The 23,895-nt window shown below is 40.1% G+C and overlaps 1 protein-coding gene across 10 annotated transcripts in view; it reads right to left on the bottom strand.

The window, feature by feature from the left end:
- Positions 1-23,895, bottom strand: part of LOC148114502 (uncharacterized) — a 74,570-nt gene that overhangs the window by 42,342 nt on the left and 8,333 nt on the right. For 5 of the 10 annotated variants that reach the window (XM_087889061.1, XM_087889060.1, XM_087889064.1 and 2 more), the window contains exon 2: positions 8,517-8,590. The exons of 3 other annotated variants lie outside the window; for them this stretch is intronic. In XM_087889061.1, the coding sequence (XP_087745187.1) occupies positions 8,574-8,590 (17 nt within the window). In that variant the 3' untranslated portion in view covers positions 8,517-8,573. Of the gene's footprint in view, positions 1-896; positions 3,325-8,516; positions 8,591-23,895 lie in introns of those variants that run through there. 2 more of the 10 variants (XM_087889062.1, XM_087889063.1) reach the window with 2 other exon arrangements.

Genomic DNA, 23,895 nt, shown 5'->3' on the forward strand with positions numbered 1-23,895 from the left:
CAATGAAAATGTTTTGTGCTGATTTCCCCTATCTTGGCACTCACCAGATACTATATTGGGATAATTCCCAGAATTTATTAGTTAATGCCATAGTGGCAGGTTCAACTGCTAGTTAACTATATGCACAATTGCAATCACAAAGTGTCCCACTGATAATCTATAGACCTTTCATGGATATTCCAGTCATGTTTTTGATCTTACCCATCTACTTTACCTCAGGGGTGAAATCCTACCTGTTCGGACCGGTTCGGGCAAACCGCTAGGGATTATTGGCATCAGTTCGCTGAACCGGTAGTAATCACCCCTCGTTGGCCCCACCCACGCCCAACCGGTCGCCGCTCACCTCTTCCGGCCACTCGATATTCCACAGAATTCAATGTGAAATGCAGCAGAGAGAATGCTAACTTTTCTCCCTCCATTCGGAACAGAGCTGCTGCAGGCTGCCCTTTAAGGTAGTCCCCAGGAGGGAGGGGGATGGGGGGGGAGCAGCTGGAATGGAGCTGTTTTTGTGAAAGGCAGGAAAATGGGGAAGGGGATTTACCTGCCTGTCATCCATTCCTCAATCTCAGCACAGACTGAGGGAAGGATGGTAGGCAGGAATATTCCCCTCCCTATTTTCTTGCCATTTGCGACAAGGAGTGGCTGGGAGGGGAGGGGCCGGTGAGGAGCTCCTCAATGTGAGTGATGTTGTGTTGGCCATGCCCACCCAGTCACATGACCTCACCCTAACAAGCCACGCCCACAGAACCGGTAGAGGAAATTTTTTAATTTCAACACTGCTTTATCTGTAAATTCCTGATTGGGTTTAGGGTCTGAGTAGGCTTCACACATTAAGCAGAACTAGGGTCTTTATAACACATGGTGCTTTGCCCCATTCCACAGCTGCTGTACAGCACTGAAACAGCTTTATCTACAGCATTATTATAGTTTACTATATTTATTCTTTAAACGTTAGCACCTTCATCCAAATGCATTTGGTGCCACCATTTATATTTCTTTAAATTCAGATTTATCGATGACTTATTAATATATACAATTTGTATACTGTGTACTACTGTGATTCAGTTTACAATAATGCAACAAGCCAACCTTAAGACTAAAATAAAATCTAATAGCAAACCCATTTACAAAACACTAATTAAGAAGATGTTTCACCATTAGTGCTCAAACTTCTTTGAAATAAACAAATCTTAACTTCTTCTTCTTAACTGCCTATAGAGGCAGTTTCTTAACTTCTTAACTGCCTATAGAGATTCTTAGTCATCCAGGTCCTGGTTGTCCCAACGGTGTTTTTTGAAAAGGCAATTGGAGTTTGTTTTTCCTTAAAGACATTTTGCTTCTCATCCAAGAAGCTTCAGTCAGAACTGAAGAAGCTTCTTGGATGAGAAGCGAAACGTCTTCAAAGAAAAACAAAGTTCAGTTGCCTTTTGCAAAAGTACCTTTGGGACAAGTCTTAACTGCCCTCTTAAGGCCAAGAGGATCATCATAGAACAGGAGTATTTAAGAATTAGATGGACATCCATTTGCTGTCTCTTTTAATTTGCACAATATCTTGAACCAACTTGTACAAATCATTTGTTCACTTTGAAGCTGGCTTCTTCTTTCATAAAGATTTGGAACTAGGTTTCAGAAATATTTTGGGAGAAACTATCCCTGATCATCATTAAAATATAGACTTCTCTTAGCAGAAGAGAAAACAAACAAAAATACCATCCCAACTGGTTCTAATATCTGGTGTAATTTGTAAGATTGAGATCAGGCAGAACTTCTTTTTGTTTCCTTACTTTATGTTAAGGTAAAGGTAAAGGTTCCCCTTGCACATATGTGCTACTTGTTTCTGACTCTAGGGGGTGGTGCTCATCTCCGTTTCAAAGCCAAAGAGCCAGCGCTGTCCAAAGATGTCTCCGTGGTCATGTGGCCAGCATGACTAAACGCCAAAGGCACACAGAACGCTGTTACCTTCCCACCAAAAGTGGTCCCTAATTTTCTACTTGCATTTTTTACGTGCTTTCAAACTGCTAGGTTGGCAGAAGTTGGGACAAGTAACGGGAGCTCATCCCATTACGCGGCACTAGGGATTCGAACCGCTGAACTGCTGACCTTTCGATCAACAAGCTCAGCAGAATAGTTTGGTGGCTCTTATTTTCAGAGGTGGGTGGGTGGAATTTGTATTTCTTCAACAAGCTTGCAAAATTACAATTAACGTGCACTGGAACAGTTGATAGAATTTTAGAAAGTGGATATTACAGACTGAGAGATGAATGCCATCTATTGCCATAATTGGTATGGAAAAAGTCTTGGAAAAATATGTATGCAAGGTTTAACAATGGAACATTTAAACTGGAAGTCCAACACGATTGTGAAAGTCTACCACACTGCACTTAAAACTGTAGCTTCCTTGGAGAATTCCAAAGGAATAGAGGATTCCAATAGAAGCAAAATAGGGAGGATGCATGTTGGAGCTGTTTATTTAGTTCCCTTTGGAACATAGATTTCATCCCACAGGACCATAACAGAAATATATCCCTTTTTTTTTTGGCTATGTTCCAATATCTTCATTTTGATCTCAGGCTTAAGACCCTCAGGCTTAGGCCTGAGACAGGCTTAAATTTTATTTATTTTTTATTTTATTTATTTTATTTAGTTTGTCAAACATTTACATGATAACAGTTATAAGTATAAACATGGACATGAACATAGGAAATGAATACAAATAAATGGGGACAGTAAGACAGGGATGGTAGGCACACTGGTGCGCTTATGCACGCCCCCTTTTTAGACCTCTTAGGAATGGGGTGAGGTCCATGGTAGACAGTTTAAGGTTGAAGCTGTGGGGGTTTGAGGATGTAACAACGCAGTCAGGTAGAGCATTCCAGGTGTTGACCACTCTGTTGCTGAAGTCGTATTTTCCAAATCGAGTTTGGAGCGGTTTACCTTGAGTTTGTATCAATTGTTTCCCCCCCCCTTTTTTTATTGAGGTTGAAGCTGAAGTAGTTGTTGACAGGTAGGACGTTGTAGCAGACAATTTTGTGTACTATGCTTAGGTCAGGCAGTAAGCAGTGTAGTTCCAGGTTGTCCAAGCCCAAAAATTTCGAGCCTGGTGGCATAAGGTATTCTGTTGTGAGCAGAGGAGTGGAGGACTCTTCTTGTGAAATACCTCTGTACCCCCTCAGTTGTATTAATGTCCGATATACAGTGTGGATTCCAGGCAGATGAGCTGTATTCAAGAATTGGTCTGGCAAAGGTTTTGTATGTTCTAGTTTGTACTACAATGTTACCAGAGAAGAAGCTTGGTAAAATTAGGTTAACAACTCTTAATTGCTCCTATAATAATAAACAAAATTTTAATAAACTTCTATTAAAATAATTTTATTATTTTAATAACAAAATTTATTATTATTTAAAATTTTAATAAAATTTTTAATTAATAAAATTTTAATAAAATAATAATACTAAACAAAAATTGCTCCTAGTGGTACCAGTGGTACCAGTGTTGGCGTTGGACAGTTGCAACGTTTTTAGGAATCTCAGAAGACCTGGTGACTGTGGAGGTTATGGCAACCAACTGTCATGCATTTAAAGATCTACCAATTCTTTGATGCAACGGCATGGCAAGTGCGGAATTTAAATGGGGTGTGGCTCCTAGTCTCAGCCTTTTTGCAAAGGATGTATCCAAGTCCATCAACCGGCCATGTGATCTTTGGAAACAATGCAACTGCTTTAAAGAGTTCCTGTCTCCCCACCCCACCCCCACCCCCCCATGCTTCAAAGCCCTGCTTCAAAGCCTTGCACAGCTCTAAAAGATCATAGAACATCCTGTAGGAGGCTATTTCAAGAAGCATTCTGCTGTTACAGACGTAGAGGCAGGAGAGAATTCTTTGAAAAATCCTGCCAGTCTCCAAGTAAGCATCCATATGAAAGGGAACTTTATGAAACACTCACCTGGTCCTTGATAAATGGAGAAGCCTGAGCTTCCAGCCGTGCCAGTCATAACAAGGCTCAGCTTGAATGGCTTTCAGCGGAGCAAACAGTAAAGAAACATGGGATACGGGAGGTTTATGGGCTGTTCTATCCCACTGATTGCTAACACTTGGTTTATTCTCTGGAAGAAAACTTCTTAAACATATGCTTTTTTTTTTTTTTTTTTGCATTTGTGCTGAGCGTAATATTGCTGCCAAACTACAGGTATGGGATTGGATCAAGCAATGACATTAAACCAGGGGTGAAATCCAGCAGGTTCTGACAGGTTCCGGAGAACCGGTAGTGGAAATTTTGAGTAGTTTGGAGAAACGGCAAATACTACCTCTGGCTGATCCCAGAGTGGGGTGGGAATGGAGATTTTGCAGTATCCTTCCCCCAGGAGTGGGGAGGGAATGGGGATTTTGCAGTATCCTTCCCCTGGACTGGGGTGGAAATGGAGATTTTGCAATATCCTTCCCCTGCCACGCCCAAGGCACACCACGCCCACCAAGCCACGCCCACAGAACCGGTAGTTAAAAAATTTGAATTTCACCACTGCATTAAAGACGATCTGACTGTTTTAAAGTCTTGCATTACAGCTAAGAGCAGGAGTATCCAACTTTGGCAATTTTAAAACTTGTAGACTTCAATTCCCAGAATTTCCCAGCCAGCCAAAGTTGAACACCTCCAACTTAAAGGTTTGCCAGTTCTTGGAAGAGTAGCTCCAATGATATGAACAATAATTTAGTAGTAATAGCCGTGGTGGCACAGTGGTTAGAGTGCAGTACTGCAGGCTACTTCTGCTGACTGCCGGCTGCCTGCAATTTGGCAGTTCAAATCTCACCAGGCTCAAGGTTGACTCAGCCTTCCGCCCTTCTGAGGTGGGTAAAATGAGGACCCAGATTGTTGGGGGCAATATACTGACTCTGTGAACCGCTTAGAGAGGGCTGTAAAGCACTTACGCTTGGTCGTACCCAACAAAAAACAAAAGGCACTAACAATTTGCTGTTCCAGCTCCAACACATGCTCTACATGAGAGGCTCTCCATCTTGGGGGCTGCTATACACCTCTGGTCTTTTGAGACCTTGTTGGGAGGACTGTCACAAAGGACAATGGATTGTGGTGGGGAAAAAGGTGAAATGAATGAAGAAATAAAATATTTGCCAATCTCCAAACACTTTCTTACAGAAAAATAACCGTTGAAATTGCTCTCCTCTCAGGAGAGCTCCAATCATCTCAGATCTCCTCTGTTTTTTTTCCTGGAGAAACAAGCACAATTCTAAACAAAACAGTAACAGTAACAAAGTTGGAAGGCACTTTGGAGGTCATCTAGTCCAACCCCCTGCTCATGCAGACCTATACTAGGGATTCGAACCCCCGAACTGCTGACTTTTCTGATCCACAAGCTCAGTGTCTTAGCCACTGAGCCACCTAGCTGCCCACCATTTTTATTTTCTATGACTCCCGCTGAGAACTATGTGGGGTCCTTGGCATTGTTGCTAATACTTAAGATGGTGCATTGCTTTCCAGCATGCTAATTTCCTATTTTTAAAAAAAATTGGAAAAAAAAAAAGAATCAGGTGGGATAGGGAGTCTGGCAGGTGCCAAGTGAAGTCTTGACAACTTCAGATACCATACTGAGGTTACCAATTTGGAATGATTAAAATCACAGAGAGCCTTTTAGGCCAGGAAGCCCAATCTTCTGCTTAGTTGGATAATCCAAATCAAAGGATCCCTGAAGGATCTCTGTTTGAGCATGTTTAATGAATGAGAATCCACTACTTAATTGGCTCATTATCAAAGTGTTCTTGCTATTTGGAAGTTTTTTTTCCTAACATTCCAAAGCAACCTGCCTTCCTGTAACTTTGTATTCCAGTGTCCCGTATCCTCAAACAGAAGAGAGTAAGTTGGGGAATTTTATGTGTGATGCCCACGCTGGTATTTGAAGAATGGAACCATTCTCAGTGATGCTTCTGAGAAGTCATTATGTGGTTGGTTGATTCCTCCTCTGATAGAAGCATGAAAGATAGTTTTGATTAAACCTGAGGGTGCTTTAGAAAAAAACCCCCAAGAAAGTCCAATTGCCTTTTGAAAAAGCACCTTTGGGACCACCATGACTTGGATGATTGAGAATCTTCATACATACTTGGTTTGATAAAATGTTTGAGTAGCTACATGGGCTTATATAAGTCACTTTTCTGTTTTAATCATGAGTTGCTGAATAATCCACAATGGCCGAGGTTTTTTTTTTTAATTTGATTTATATGCCGCCCTTCTCCGGAGACTCAGGGCGGCTTACAATGCGTTAAGCAATAGCCTTCATATTGTATATTTATATACAATATTCGTATATTTATTTTTCGTCAGCTTATTGCCCCCACAAACTGGGTCCTCATTTTACCTACCTTAGAAAGGATGGAAGGCTGAGTCAATTCGAACCTGAATTGCAGGCAGCTGTGTTAATAACAGGGTGCTTTAAACCACTGTACTACCAAGGCTCTTCATACAACATCTTAAAATATAAGCCATGATCCACAACTGAAGTGATCAAGCAACGTTCAAAGCGCCAAACAAATCACACTTAGGGCATAGCATAATTTGTGAATCCATGTAGTGTTGGATTATGTTTTGATAGGAAGAATCATCGGGGTTCAATAATATTGATTCTAAGCCATTCCTGTGTCTATTTATGAGTTAGTAGGAGAATTTAGGGACGCGGTGGCTCAGTGGCTAAAACGGTGAGCTTGTCAGTCGAAAGGTCGGCAGTTCAGCGGTTCGAATCCCTAGTGCCGCGTAACAGGGTGAGCTCCCGTTACTTGTCCCAGCTTCTGCCAACCTAGCAGTTCGAAAGCATGTAAAAAATGCAAGTAGAAAAATAGGGACCACTTTGGTGGGGAGGTAACAGCATTCCGTGCACCTTTGGCGTTTAGTCATGCTGGCCACATGACCATGGAGACGTCTTCGGACATCAGTGGCTCTTCGGCTTTGAAACGGAGATGAGCACCGCCCCCTAGAGCTGGAAACGATTAGCATGTATGTGCGAGGGGAACCTTTACTTTACCTTTAGGGGAATTAATTTTTGCACCAACATGCATTGGGTTATATCTTGTGGCTATTATCAATAAGACTCCAAACAAGTCAAACTGATTGTGTGTGAAGCTGAATTAATTTTGGATGCTTATTTTCCCCAATTCTTCACTGAATTCCCTTTGCAGAAAAGGAACATTGGCAGTTTTTCAGAATAAACAGTCAACCAATTTTGTTTGGCTGAAAAGTAGCTATTTTTGGGTTAAAATATAGGAGATGCTTCTATTTTTTCTTCTATTGATATGAGTAGAGACAAATTCATTTTACATTTTGTGCTGCTCTTCCCAAACTCATCCATTAAAAAAAACAACAACCAATTACCATAAAATGCAAGAGTCAACACCAAATTAATCTTGGTCATGAGAGCTGTTTTTTTTTTGTTTGCAAAATGCAAGGATAATATTTTTTGTCTAAGATTAGTCCATTTTTAATTTCTAGGTGAAAGCTGTTTACTGTCCTCGGGCAGTTCTCTGGGAAAGAGGACCAGCGGTCCATTGGATGTGGGAAAACCTCTGTTTTGAGGTGGAAAATTACTTATGTGACTTTTCAAGTCCCCATGAGACCAAAGGAAGATTCACAGCTGGTGTCCTCTGATGCCAGAACTCTGAATGTTGAATTCTTAAGCCAGAGGCTGCAAAAAGAAGGTATTCAGAGGCACTGAGAGCAATTGAGGAAAGAAAGAGAAACAAGCAATGGCTGTAAAAGTCCCAAAGAAAAGAAATACGCACCCCTTTCCATTTCTGTCAGCAGAGTATAAGAAAAGAAGGCTTTTCTACCTTGATTTCATTTTTGCTCTCTCCTGAATAATTGTTCTAGAAACAATGTTCTTCCCTGTCTTAGTCCATTTCAGTGGTGAAATCCATTTTTTTTACTACCGGTTCTGTGGGTGTGGTTTGGTGGGCGTGGTGTGGCTTGGTGGGCGTGGCAGGGGAAGGATACTGCAAAATCCCCATTCCCTCCCCACTCCAGGGGAAGGATACTGCAAAATCCCCATTCCCTCCCCACTCTGGGGCCAGCCAGAGGTGGTATTTGCCGGTTCCCTGAACTACTCATAATTTCCACTACCGGTTCTCCAAACTGCTCAACATTTCTGCTACCGGTTCTCCAGAACCTGTCAGAACCTGCTGGATTTCACCCCTGGTCCATTTGGGGAAAACACCGACTCCACCAAAGAGCTTGCAGCCAGGCTGCTTAAAGAACAACATAGGGCACAGTAGCAATGAAGCTTGACTCACAAAAGCAAGGAAACAGCAAGGAAACTTGGAGTACAGTTTGGAAGTTGAACATTGACCCAGGTAAGATGGAACAGGCATCACAGTGAAACACTTAGCTAACACACTGCTTACTACTAAGTGGCAAATCTCCAAATAAATTCCAGGAAAAGAAAATGAAATATCAGGAGCACCTCAAAAGAATGTATATTTTTGGAGGTAAAAAAATGTCATGAAACGTAACACAGAGATACTAACCTCAGCCACCTTCGGAATGAGCAAATAAAGCTTGGACTTGGTACACAGGAACGGCTCCTAGAACAATTTGACCCCTGTGTAAAAACAGATAAAATGTCTAAGCCTTATCTTCATGTCTCCTTAAGTGCAGCATGCACATTATCCAGCAAATGTTATTCTTATGCTATGTCCACATGACATGGCAGTTGCTTCATGCCTACCCCATAGCTGATTTAAGTGTTTAAAAGTCAGTTTAAAACCACCAAACTTTATTGAACAAACGGTTGCAGTCGGGATAGAAACCACTTACCTGAATGCTCCAACACTGGAAGTTTTTAAGAAGAGGTTGGATAACCATTTGTCTGAAGTGGTGTAGGGTTTCCTGCCTAAGCAGGGGGTTGGACTGGAGGACCTCCAAGGTCCCTTCCAACTCTGTTATTCTATTCTATTCTAACTCCTATTGGCTGTTTTGGTTGATGTGGGCATCTCCCCAAGCCCAGTCTGGCATCTGGACACTTCTATCCGTGGCCTTTTTCTCTTGGGCTGGACACCTAGTTATAGCAACAATTAAATTATTTTGAGGAGAGTTTGATAAAACAAAAATCCATACTTAAAGTCCATGATTAAAAGTCCATGAATGACTTTCAGGGTTATCAAACCCCTCAAAGATGTTTATGGTAATATAAAGGTGGTCCTCAACTTACGACCATAATTGAGCCCAACATTTATTTATTTATTTAGAAAATTTATATTGCTGCCTATTTGCACATGGCAATTCAAGGTGGCTTACAGGAATATAAAAACATCATATATAAAAAATAAAAATAATAGAAGAAAATAATACAATAATAAAATAATAGCCCCCCCCCCTCCACCCCTGGCAACAACACATCACACAAGCCATTAAATGGGCTCCATCCCGCTCTGAGTTCCCCAGGCCTGCTGGCAGAACCAGGTCTTCAGCACCTTCCGGAAGAGTATTAGAGTGGGGGCCATTCTAATTTCTGGGGGAATGATGTTCCAGAGAGAGGGAGCCACCATGGAGAAGGCCCTTCTTCTGGCTCCCTTTATGTTGAATGAGAAATTTGTTAAGTGAATTTTGCCCCATTGTATGATTTTTCTCGCCACTTCATTAAGCGAATCATTGCAGTTCTTAAATTACTTAACACATTGTTAAGTGAATTTGATTTCCCCATTGAAGGTCAATGGGGAAGGTCGCAAAAGGGGATCACATGACTCCAGGACACTGCAACCGTCATATATATGAGTCAGTTGTCAAGCATCTGAATGTAACTCATGTGACCGTGGGGATGCAGCAATGGTCATAAGTGTGAAAAATGGCCATAAATCACTTTTTTCAGTGCCATTGTAACTTCAAATGATCACTTAATGAACTGTTGTAAGTTGAGGACTACCCGTACTAATGTAGGCTTTCACAACTGGTACCTATTGGGGAGTGTTGACCCTAGTCTAGGTAGCAGATTTCCTGATGTTTCATTATCTACTGTGACTGGTATCTTCAGAGGACAGGTGGACAGCTATGCAGATCCAATCAGACTCAGCTACTCATATGAACATATGAACCTTCATTTGAAACAGGGAGTCAGTCAGTGGCATATAAATTAAATAAATAAATATGTACATATGTAAATAAATACATAAATAAATAAATAAATCCAGGATCCAGAGTGAACAATGCAGCAATCAGGATTCAGCATTCCAAAAATTTCTTCAAAAAATATCTATTGTGAGAATAGAATAGAGCTGGAAGGAACCTTGGAGTCCAGCCCCCTAGTCCAGCCCCCTGCTCAAGCGGGAAAACCTATACTATTTTAGATATGGGGCTATCTAGTTTCTTCTTAAAAAACCCCAGTGATGGAATCCCCACGACTTCTGAAAGCAAGCTATTCCACTGGTTAATTATCCTCACTGTTAGGAAGTTTCTCCTTAATTCCAGGTTTCTTTGGTTAGTTTCCAACCATTGTTTCTTGTACTGCCATCTGGGGCTTTGTAAAATAATTTGACCTCTAATTCTTCTTTTTCTCTAGACTAGCCAAACCTAAATCCTGCAGCTGTTCTTCATATGTTTTAGACTCCAGGCCTTTGATCTTCTTAGTTGCTCTTCCCTGAACTTTTTACAAGGTCTCAACATTTTTTTTGTAGTATGGTGACCAAAACTGGTTGCAGTATTCCAAGTGTGGTCTTACTAGGGTTTTATAAAGTGGTACTAGTACATCATGTGAAAAAGTCAGGTCACCTGATTATAAAGACAGGAACCCAGTCAATCCCTGCTCAGTTGCCATGGATTTGTGTAGCAGACCATCTCATCTCTGAAGATGCCAGCTGTGGCTGTTGGTGGAACATCAGGAAATTTGCTGTCTGGACCACAGTCCCTAAACTTTGAAGGTCAACACTGCCCAGGTTTACAGTAAATTAGTAAAACTATAGCGGTCTAGTGTAGGAAGGAACTGGCGGGCTGACAAATATCTCACCAACCTCTTGTAAACATCTACTTCTTTGTATCGTCTTTTTTTATTTTTCTCTTTTTCTTTCACTTTTAAGCTTTTTCATTTTTTCTTCCTTTATATTAGTTGTCTTAGTTTTTATTTTATTTTTTTAAAAAAACAACTTTGGATAAAATTAAGCGTTCCAAGAAAAAATACTTAATTCTATCATCAGACAATGCCAAGTCAACACAAATAGGTGGAAAAGAAACTGATTAAATAAGTGGCAGTAAGTACTGTATCTTCCTAGCAGAGGTGGTATTCAGCAGGTCCTAACCAGTTCTGGAGAACCGATAGCGGAAATTTTGAGTAGTTCGGAGAACCGGTAAATACCACCTCTGACTGGCCCCGCCCCCATCTATTCTCTGCCTCCTGAGTCCCAACTGATCGGGAGGAAATGGGGATTTTGCAGGAACCTTCCCCTGGAGTGGGGAGGGAATGGAGATTTTACAGTATCCTTCCCCTGGAGTGGGGTGGGAATGGAGATTTTACAGTATCCTTCCCCTGCCATGCCCACCTAGCCACGCCCACCAAGCCATGCCACACCCACCAAGCCACGCCCACAGAACCGTAAGTAAAAAAATCTGAATCCCACCACTGCTTCCTAGGCTTAAAATGTTATATGGTGAGTGTAACTATTTCATGAGATGTCCGCTTCCTGGGAAAAGAACTATGACTAACCTGAACAAAAGTGCAGAAATGTTATATTGACAAGCAAAAGCAATTTTAAAAGAGGAGTAGGTGTCTATGTGCCACTGTATTACTATTCATATAAACTAGAGCATACAAGAACCCAAACCCAATTAGTGACAAATAATCCTGGCAAAATGATATCCATTGGATTACAGTCTCATAAATTACTGAAGTAGTGAATAACAAGGTTAGGCTAGGAAGTTGAAAAAAACACACTCTGGAGGTAAACCTTTTCTATTTGAAAACCACATTAAGCTGATATCCTTGTAATTATTGGGAATTCAGCTCATTTTGAGTGAGACTTATTCCTTAAAAACAAGAAATAAAGATGGAAGAGAGAAAAGGCCCCTGGGAAAGAAGAATGATATACTACTGACTCCCATGAACAAACATCAGATTTCAGAAGCAGTTCTTTAAAAATATGAGTGAAAAGCTTCAAAATATAGACATGTAATTTATCTACTGAACTAGACCTCTGCTTTTACTACCCTGTTTCCCTGACATGCCCTGATAATAAGCCCAATCGGGCTTTTGAGCGCATGCACTAAAATAAGCCTCCCCCCGAAAATAAGCCCTCCTGAAAATATTTAAATGCAGAGCTGGAAATCAGGTAAGACGGCAAGAGGAGCCCCAAAATAATAAGACCTCCCCAAAAATAAGTCCAAGCGCTTTTTTTGAGGTTAAAAAAAATATAAGACAGGGTCTTATTTTTGGGAAAATACAGTAAATCTTTACATTTGGAAGCCTCCAACTGGAATAAAAACTGAGCAAGAAACCTCAAAATTGGATGCACTGCTAAATTCCCTTAGATTTTCATTCAGCATAAAATATGTTGCTTTAACCATGCTCTCTACCCACTTCCACCACTCAGCAGGATTTTGTAAAATATTTTTAGCATCTGACAGCTGAGATGAAGTACACTGATGTTTTTAGTAACCTAATTTGCAGCAATTACATTTATTTTCCTGTAATGAAATCAACTGTGTTGCCCTGCTGTCGGTTAATTTTTGATTAAAGCCTGCAGTCAATCAAATGTCAGTATTCAGAGGAGCTAATGAAGAACAAATACTCAACTCTGATATTCAAAGGTAGCTTTTCCAACATGCTTCCTTTAGGGAAGTTTTCTCGCTCGTTTAGCTGCTGAATAATTTCTTAGTGTTCCTTGCTGAAGCTGGGCAGAAACATCCCCTCTAGGGATATTTCACATGGGCATTTAGGATTGGTTCAAGATTTGTTGCTAAAATTTGTTGCTAAGAATTTCTTTAAACACTGCTAAGTAGTTTGGGTTGGATTCAGACATTATATGGAGAGCCAGTTGTGTACAGTAGATGGACTTAATACTGTGTTTCCCCCCAAATAAAACCGGGTCTTATATTAATTTTTGCTCCAAAAGACGCATTATGGCTTATTTCCCAGTTAGGTCTTATTTTGGGGGCGGGGGGGAATACAGTACTAAACGCCTCCGTCTGCTGACAATCTTAACTGGGGCTTATTTTTGGGGTAGGGCTTATATTAAGAGCATCCTGAAAAATCACGCTAGGGTTTATTTTTCAGTTGGGTCTTATTTTTGGGGAAATAGGGTAGGTTAGTTATCTAACCTTCCTGAATGGCTGTGCTTGATGCAAAAGGAAATCTCTGGGATACAAGACAGTAATTTGCAATATTTCACATACAGTAGTGGCCAAAATTGTGGAAACCTTTTGGGAAAAGTGTATTTTCTAAAACTAGCTAATAATACCACTTTCTTTTTAGTAGTACCATAAAATTATATATCAATGGAAAGATAATTTAATCAAGAATATAATGCAATAACTTTTATAAAGGATTTTTTTATTAGAATAGCAGTTACATTATAAAGAAGAAAAGTGAAACACGTAGAAAAAAAGAGATAAAAAATTATCACCATAGAAAAAACGATATATACAAAAATTATCACCATGTCAGTTAATACTTAGTTGGGTAACCTTTCGCATGAATTACGGCCTTACAATATCTTCCCATGGAGTAAACCAAGTCTTTTAGTTCTGCAGCAGTTATAATGTGAAACCAAGATTGAATGATTGCTTCTATTAACTGGGTTTTATTGCTGGATCGTTTCTGACTAACAAGTTTCTTTATTCGGCTCCATAGACTTTCAATTGGGTTAAGATCTGGGCTATTCCCAGGCCATTCCAGCAGTGGAATATGATTATCTTGAAACTCAAAAAAAAAAGTGGTGTTACTAGCCATCAAACCTCAAAAATATACTTTTCCCAAAAAGTTTCCACAGTTTTGGCCACTACTGTATATATTGGGAACTGCTGAAGATCACCCAACTCTACATTGCTATACTAAATTGTTATACTTATCATACTACTGTACATTGTTAATGGCAGTCTATGCTGTGAGCAAATATTCAAATATTTTTGTTTCTAAGCAGCAAATCATTGACCAAACCTTTCCATGGCCTTTTTACAGAGGAAGAACAGATACTTTTCTAAGAAAATGTCAAAATCCGCTTGCCTTCCTGATGTTTTCCAGGCAACAACAATAACTGCAGCAGCATTTGGAGAACTGCTGTCAGAAACGAGGGAAGAGAAGCATATGAAAAGCAAAACAAACCAAAATGCACGGAGGTTGTACCAAATTAAGACTTGGACGTGTGGATCATTGAGCCCTGTTCAAGAAATGTACAGGTAGTCCTCGACGTACAACAGTTCATTTAGTGACCGTTCAAAGCTACAACAGCATTGAAAAATGTGACTTATGATCATTTTTCACAGTTATGACTATTGCAGTATCCCTATGATCACGTGATCAAAATTCAGTCGTTTGGCAACTGGTTCATTTTTATGACGGTTGCAGTGTCCTGGGGTCATGTGACCTCCTTTAGTGACCTTCTGACAAGCAAAGTCAATGGGGAAAAGCCAGATTCACTTAACAACTGGGTTATGAACTTATCAACTTCAGTGATCCATTTAATTAAATTAATTAATTAATTAATTTAATTAATTAAATTTATATGCCGCCCCTCTCCGAAGACTCAGGGCGGCATTTAACAAGAAAAGTCGTAAAATGGGGCAAAACTCACTTAACTACATGAAATTAAGTTGTGGTCATAAGTCAAGGACTACCAGTAATTTCCTAGTAGAAAAATTCAGTTCCATGTTATTGTTGCCTACAGACACAGCATTGTTGCTGGGTGAAAATAGGAAGAAGATGTGCTGAATACGTTCGCCACCTTGAGTTATTTTTAAAAATAATAAAGGCAGGATACAAATAAAATCTAACAGCTCATCCTGCTGATATCTTTGTAAGTTAATAGTAATAGCACTTAGACTGTCCCATTTTTTTACAGCACTCTCTGGTCAGTTTGCAAAATCAGTAGGTCATTGTCTTCCAGCCTAACCCTCCTCTCAAGATAGAATAGAATAGAATAACAGAATTGGAAGAGACCTTGGAGGTCTTCTAGTCCAACCCCCTGATTAGGCAGGAAACCCTACACCACTTCAGACCAATGGTTATCCAACATCTTCTTAAAAACTTCCAGTGTTGGAGCATTCACAACTTCTGGAGGCAAGTTGTTCCACTGATTAATTGTTCTAACTGTCAGGAAATTTCTCCTTAGTTCTAAGTTGCTTCTGTCCTTGATGAGTTTCCACCCATTGCTTCTTGTCCTGCCCTCAGGTGCTTTGGAGAATAGCTTGACTCCCTCTTCTTTGTGGCAGCCCCTGAGATATTGGAAGATAGGGTTTCTCAAGTTCTTACCCACAGGCAATTATTCTTATGGAAAGGGTGAACCAGAAATATCAAGAAATATGCAGGCCAGGACTCAAAACATTGGGATATGTGGCTGCCTTTTCTATTGTTTCCCTACAGGATAATTCCCCAGGCATTAACAAAATTTAGCTCTTTTGAGTTACTACATAGGAGGCAACCTTCAAGGGTTTTAGGCATTATTAAAGGTGTGGTGTGAAAACTTAGATGGCCCGAAGAACTTAATCAAATATATATTAATGCAGAGGAACAAGTTAAAAGCCAGGAACATTGCCCAGGAATATTTAGAGATAGCCAGGGAAGGCTGGAAAGACACTATGATAAAGATAGTTTTGAGATTAAAATGTGTATGGAGTGTTAATAATAATTATAACAATAATACAGTCTTAGAAATTTGTAAGAGGAAATGCTAAGGGTTTTTTTTAATTTAGAGATTATCGTGGAACATGACAAATGAATCTAGAAAGCAACACATAGGAAGGATATACAAGTAACTGAACTAGCAACCACAAAATTAGCAGATTGTAGCCTTTTAATTCTAGGAGGAGATCTTGGGAAGGAGAGTAAACACAAATCTCCTTTCTTCTCTCTCTCTCTCTCTGCTTTTCTATTTGTCCGGCTGAAGTTGCTCAAGAGCTTATTAATTGGACCACATACTGCTTTTGGCACAGTCCCATTTCCACGGGTCACTTCAGGGAAGGGAAAGGGTTTGAAAAGCTGGGGAGGGGGAGAGCAGGAATGCTTCAGAAGTCTTGTCAGCGAGAGAAAAACAGAAGCTTCTCTTCTGCAGCCAGAAGCTGGAGGTACCTGGGTGGGTGTTGGCCTGGAACCATTGAGCAAATGCAGATGTTAGCGCATGTAGGTATGCATAGCTTTGTGGAAGATGCCCATGGATGACATAGCATGAGGGAGTGCACAAGTGGAAAAGAAAAACACGGAGAGCGTGTTAGATGCTTCATTTGGGACCTTTCAACCGGCAATGCCGTTCCAGATCAAAGGACGTTGATCTGACAAGGATCACTGCCTTGCTAGACAATATAGACAATCCAGGCATTCATTTTATGAGTCCTGGGGCTTGCAAGTCAGAACAATTACAACTTCAAAGTCCAACGTTTTCACTACTGAAGAGGGAACTAAAGGCCAAGTTTAGTGATGTCTAGACGGGGAATTCTGGGAGTTGCGATCCATAAAACTTAAAACTTGTTGAGGTTGAAAAACACTGATCTAGTCTCTTACCTGCAGTTTTAGAAAACAATTAGCAAATTCATAACCAAACTATTCTTCTTCTTTGCAAAGCCAAGAAGCCAGGATTATTTAGCAGTTGCCCCAACTTTTGGGAAGAATCTGTTTCCTAAGATTTAAAGGTGTAAAGGCCATCATTTTTTTCCATTGGAGCTTATGAATTCTTTAGCTGGGCTGATTTTCTAATTTTCAATCCATTTCATAGTTAATATCATGTTTATTTCGATTCTATTTTTTGGCCCACTTTAATTGTTGAGTACTATCATGTCAACGACCCACAGCCTATTGAACTGCAGTGGGATATTTATTCATTAAATTCTTCTTTCTAGGAGATGAGAAATAAAATAGAATCCTTTCTACAACACAGCATATTCTTATTAGTCTTTAATTAGTGTGCACTTTTGTGATTCACTTTTCTATATTAGTTAATGGTTTTGATAATTAAATAGAAACCCTGAGGCTAAATTAAAGACAATTCTGGAATGTTACATCCCCAGATCATTGGGATGGCACTAGGAAAGGGTGTTTTGAGATCAAAGATAGCCCACCTCTGAATATTTTGAACAGATCTAATCAAGATCGATCCATCAAGATCCATTCCAACTCTAATTTTTGACCTCTTGGAATGTCTGTGAAAAGAACATGATGTGAGGCTTGACCTTTAAAGATGTGAAACTGGGTATTTAGCAGCTGGAGAAACACTGAAATGTTGTGTCTCACAAAACAGACAGTTCAAGTTGGGCAACTCAGTATCTTCCAGATGTTTTTGGATTCCAACTTTTACAAGTTTCTGGAAAGACGGTCACGGATTAAAGGATGCAAAATCCAAAACTTCAGTTAGGTGATTGGATTCTAGCCATGAACAAAGAAAAGGGAAAAATTCAGATCTGTGCAATGATTTTAAAAAAGAGAAATATTTTAGGGCAGAATTACCCAAATTTTGGTACCAAAATTACCCCAAATCATTCAAATTTAGCAGAGATGAGTCCTCAACTCATAGAATTTTCAGCTCACTGAAATGAAAGACCACATACCTAGGACCCAAACAATCAAGCCGAAAACAATACCCTAAATATACCAATGACAAAATCACAGCCCTAACAACACTGGCAGGGAAAGCTACTGTATATAGACAGAAAGCAAATCCCACACTCACTAGCACTGATGAGGTTACCTAGTTGGATAATGAAATGTTTGCAAAGAAACAACCAAGGTCAGAGAGTACCAAGGACTCCACAGCTCAACCCTGACCTATAGAAATTCTTTTCTATTAAAACTGTTTTTGATAAAATCTTTATTGGACCATTTCAAGGTCATAAACCATTGTGCAGGTTCTTCAGAAACCCTTAAAAGATGGACAAAACAAAACTAAAATAAGTGGCTGTGAGGAGGAAGATAAATCACTGATGTTTAAACCACCGGATAGACGTCTGCCTCATTTCAGTTTTTGTAAAGAATGTAAAAGTAAGCTATAGACATTCAAATTGTTTAACTTAAGTTCTGAGACAGTTTGCAGTTGCACTTAAGAAAGGATGCAGAGATAAATGATGCTTGTTGCCTTACTTTTGAAAATATCAGAACCAGCTGTTACTTGGCATTAAATTCTAGTTGGTTTTAAGTGTTACATGCAATTTTCCTGGTAAGAAGAAATCAGAAATTGAAGAAAACTAAGACTGCCTTTTCTCAGATGGTGCCAGCCCTGCTTATCTATTTCACTTACTTAGGCTGCAAATTTATAACATTGCTCATCTGAGAAGTCCACTAAACTTTTAGGATCTTACTGTTAAATTAGACGTGTGAACCAGTGGTGGGTTTCAAAATTTTTTACTATCAGTTTTGTGGGTGTGGCTTAGTGGGTGTGGCATGGCTTGATGGGAGTGGCTTGGTGGGCGTGGCAGGGGAAGGATACTTTAAAATCTCCATTCCCTCCCCAATCCAGGGGAAGGATACTGTAAAATCCCCATTTCCTCCCTATCAGCTGGGACTTGGGAGGCAGAGAATAGATGGGGGAGGGTCCAGTCAGAATTTTTACTACCGGTTCTCTGAACTACTCGAAATTTCCGCTACTGGTTCTCCAGAACTGGTCAGAACCTGCTGAAACCCACCTCTGGTGTGAACCTTGCTGATCATCATTTGATCCTTCTATCAGAAAAGCCACATGCCCTCACCAACAAGGGTCTTTGAGAGGAGTGGTCTTTTTCTTCCAAGTTCAATTATAGAGATGACCTTTGAAAGTCTCAAGCAGCCAAGCTGAACAGGAGAGGAGATGGAAGATTCAGGTTCTATTTACACAAACGATCACATTTCACATCCCACCCGTGGCAGGAACCAAGAGGGGAAGGAAAATAGATGATGCCGTTTCGCCTCTCCAATTTCATCTGTCTTCAAATGAAAAATAAAAGCATTTGGAAGGCATAGAGGCTAACAGATTACAAATTATTTTGTAACTGAATGCCTTTGCTGCGACCAGCACTCATGCTGGAAGAGGGAAACCCATAGGCTTATGATATAGTGGAAACAAAGATTGAAAATTTATCGTTAGAGTACAGTAAAAGTCTGTAGAAAAAACAATTGCTACCAACCTGCCTTCCATTGAGGACCTGCATACTGCACGAGTCAAAAAGAGGGCTGAGAAAATATTTACAGACCCCTCGCATCCTGGACATAAACGGTTTCAACTCCTACCCTTAAAATGATGCTATAGAGCATTGCACACCAGAACTAGACACATGAACAGTGAACGCCATCACTCTGCTAAACAAATAATTCCCTCAACACTGTCAAACTATTTACTAAATCTGCACTACTATTAATCTTGTCATTGTTCCCATTACCCATCACCCATGAACTTATCTTTTCTTTTATGTACATTGAGAGCATATGCACCAAGACAAATTCCTTGTATATCCAATCACAGTTGGCCAAAAAAATAAATAATTCTATTCTATTCTATTCTATTCTATTATTCTATTCTATTCTATTCTATTCTATTCTATTCTATTCTATTCTATTCTATTCTATTCTACTCTACTCTACTCTACTCTACTCTACTCTACTCTACTCTACTCTACAGAAAGCCAGTTTGGTGTGGTGGTTGAGGTGTCATCCTAGAAAACAGGAGATTCTAAAAGAATGCAAATGACCAGCTGTCTGCAAGGAATATAAATCCTTCCATTCCCCACCATCCAGTCAGAGCTGAAGAAGTGTCTTGGATGAGAAGCAAAACGTCTTCAAAGGAGAACAAGAAAATCCAGTTGCCTCTTAAAAAAGTATCTTTGGGACAACCATGACTTGGATGACTGAGAATCTCCATAGACAGGAGACTGAGTTCTAGTCCCACCTTAGGCTGAGTGATGTTGTGCCAGTCACTCTCTCTCTCTCAGCCCACCCTACCCCAACAGGAGTGGTTATGGGGAAAATAAGAGGAGGAAGGAGAGTATTAGGAATGTTTGCCATCTTCAGTTATTTATCAAATACAAGTAAGAAAGGTGGGGTAAAAAAAAATCTAATAAAATTAATTGGGTTTGTGCCACATTTAGACTTGATGCACCTATGGTTTTGCTGTAAGTCTTTGTGAGGAATAGCCTTCTTGACTCCAACCAAAAGTTCTCTTAACAAAGCTAGCTATATCTCAGGAAATTTGACGAAGAAGGCTCCCTTCAACTGCCTTTCTTACAACATCTGCTATTCAAAAATGGAGGTGATTAAAGCATGAGTGATGGTGAGCAGGATGGAGCCCCTTCACTTCATTCATTTGCTTGCGTAAAGAGAGTCCATCAATATTAAAACCCCATTCCCATTTAGAAGAAGTTATGGAGATAGGTCTTCCTTATTTCTTCTCCTTTACACTGCTGGCTAGCCAAAACATCTCCTTTATTGAAACATCTTAGTTAGGGATTGTTACACGATTTAAGACCTCGAAAAGCAATATCCAAGAATGATCTATTATGAAGTATTACCAAACGGAACAAAGGAGTAGCTAACTAACGTATCTGCATGAATGTAGCTTGACAAATTGTAGGGCAGCATCCATGCTAAGCTTGTGAAGATGTATTACTTGGAACTCATTTCTTTGCCCTCCTGGAAGGAAACAGGGGTGGTCTTGGGTGTATTTCTGGAAGGAAGCAACTTGTGTTTATTATTCTTCTCTGTAGAAGCTGAAATTAAAACGAGATTAATTTTTGTACCGTGGATGTGAAAAATCCAGCCGAGTGCTTGAGCTTAAATTGGAAATACTACATTCAAATTTTTATAAGGAGCTGGGAATTTTACTAGTTGTAGTTCTTTTATGAATTTATGAATGAATGAGAATTCTTTAAACAAGAGCATTTTGATCAAATATTTCAATGGGAATAGGGGAAGTCAACAGCAAACCAGAAGCAAGGAAATTGTTGAGCTCTTCCACACCATGGCCCTTTGGATTTTGCAAACTGTTGGAAGCTGTTTCCCAACAAAGGATGGGCTTCCTCCTCATCTCTTCACTAAGTGTGGCACGCAAATCACTTTCCAGTCAGAGCAGGGGTCTCCAACCTTGGCAACTTTAAGCCTGGTGGACTTCAACTCCCAGAATTCCCCAGCCAGCAATGCTGGGAGTTGAAGTCCACCAGGCTTAAAGTTGCTAAGGTTGGAGACCCCTGTTCCAGAGGATTCCAGGACAAGCTGTAAAGTAGGGGCTGTGATGAGGACACAGGCTTCTCCATTCCAAAACTAGAGCCAGGAGGTATGCTCACGTGTATCCTGTGGTTGCAGAGCAGCCAGAGGTTTGGGCTGCTTGTAAAGTCCCATCTCTAGATTGAACAGACAGCTGCTAATGCAGGAAGTGGGAAACTGTGAATGAGGAGAATTTCCTGTATCTGACAGACTCATTGAGCAAAAAGTGAGACCACATCAATGAGTTGGGAAATTCCTCGAGTGTGTCCATTTAGTTCATTTTCAGTTAACAGTTTTCCCCATGGACAACTGACGGCTATATGTGGGTTGAGAAAAATATGTATATCTTAAGAAGACTTGGAGAACAATAACACTCTTCCACTTGTTCTCTCCAGCAGATGGAATTTAAGCCACGTTCCCTGTGATTCAGAAGAACAGAATCAAATCTTGTTTAGTTGCCATTTGCAGCACAAAACTTCCATGCATTCATTTAGCTCAGGGGTCTGCAACCTTAAACACTCAAAGAGCCATTTGGACTCTTTTCCCACAGAAAACACCGGGCGCCACAAAACTTTTCCCGTGCTTATTTCTTGAGCGGCCACAAAACTAGCATATGTAGTTGAATTAAATCAGGGATGAAATCTAAAATTTTTCGCTACCGGTTCTGTGGGCATGGCTTAATTAGTGGGTGTGGCTTGGTGGTAAGGTGACTGGGTAGGTGTGGCTTGTTGGTAAGGTGGGCATGGCCAGGTCGATGTCACTTCTTTGCCCTTTTTTAACCTACAAAACACAACACAACACAACACAACTGGCTCACACAATGTAAAAGCAACTGTGCTAGACCCAAAATGGCCCCTGCAACAAGCAGGAACCTCACACAGACACAAAAAGTCCAAAAAACCAACTTTCACACTTTACACACACAAAATTCCACATACAGGTTTGTGAGATTTTATATGTTTGTGTAGTTAGAGTGAAACCCTACAGAAACACACAAAATCTCAGAAACCTGCACAAATATTATTTTATTTTAATTTTATTTTTATATAAAAGCAGCTAAATTTAAAACTTCCTAAACTTTAAATGGCTAGGTCTAAAAAAAGAACAACTAAAAAAAACCCCAATTAACTATTTTTTTAAAGCTCCCAAAGGGGAAACAAACTTACTGGGACAAGGCAAGTAGGCAGGCAGGCCGGCAGGCAGATAGAGCTCACCGATGAGCTTGATTGCAGGTAGGGAGATTCAGTTGCTTGCTGATGCAATGGATTGCAGGGATTACAGCAAGCGAAGCAAAGCAGGCGTTGCGACCAGCAGTAAGGTAAGGAAGCTGGAGGCTGGGGGGAAGGGATTTTTGTTACCGGTTTTCCAAACTGCCCGCCATCGCTACCTACTCGCCCGAGCCGGTCCAAACCGGGAGCATTTCACCCCTGAATTAAATGTTCTGTTTTCTTCTAAAACTTTTCTTTTCTTGGATTTATCCATGGTTGGCCTACCGGGGGTTGAAAAGCTCAATAAATTGCATGCCAGTGGGTGTTGCACATTGGCGGTTGTGACGCATATTTTAAATGACAGGAAGCTGCAGCAGAGGGGTGAAAGAGCCACATGTGGCTCCAGAGCCGCAGGTTGCTGACCCGATTTAGCTCTTTTTGAAGCTCTTTGAATGAATGCCCACCACCACTTGAGATGACAGCAGAATAAGGTATAATAAAAAGTATAATAATTTATTTTTATCAGTCTCAAATCCCTTCATCTTAGTTTAGATTTTTTTAGAATAGAATAGAATAGAATAGAATAGAATAGAATAGAATAGAATAGAATAGAATAGAATTCTTTATTGGCCAAGTGTGATTGGACTTAGTCTTAGGAATTAGTCTTAGGTGTATATGCTCTCAGTGTACATAAGGAGAATAAAATACATTCATTAAGAATAAAAAGACACAACACTTAGTGGTAGTCAAGGTTACTAATAAGCTATCAACTCATACTCGGAAACAAATAAAAACAGTATAATTGAAAGATGCAAGCAACATGGTTATAGTAATAAGTAGGAAGAGATAGATACTAGTAAGGAAGAGAAGAATAATAGTAATACAGTTTTAATAAATTATTTGACAGTGTTGTGGGAGTTAGTTGTTAGGCAGAGTGATGGCATTCGGGAAAAAACTGTCCTTGTGTCTAGTTGTTCGGTGTGCAGTGCCCTATAGCGTCTTTTTGAGGGTAGAAGTTGAAAGAATTTATGTCCAGGATGTGAGGGGTCTGTAGATATTTATTTATATTTTCCACATGTGTGATTTTATACTTCTATATCACAGCACATCTAATTTGCACTTCCTCCATCTCATTTTCATGGAGTGTGATGGTGGCTTCACCACAAGCATTCTTTGTACTTAGGCGACATGTCAGAGTAAGTTAAGATACGAGCAGCCATGATTCCAAACCATGGTTCTGACATTTCTCCTTGATCCTAATTTAATCCACGGCCTGCCTCTGGATAACCCTGTCAACCAAACCACTGCATGACTTAGTGTGTTGTGCAAATATGCCATTGAAGTTAG

This window comes from Pantherophis guttatus, chromosome 3, assembly GCF_059756535.1.
Source record: "Pantherophis guttatus breed Tessera chromosome 3, ASM5975653v1, whole genome shotgun sequence".
NCBI classification, from domain to species: Eukaryota; Metazoa; Chordata; class Lepidosauria; order Squamata; family Colubridae; genus Pantherophis; species Pantherophis guttatus.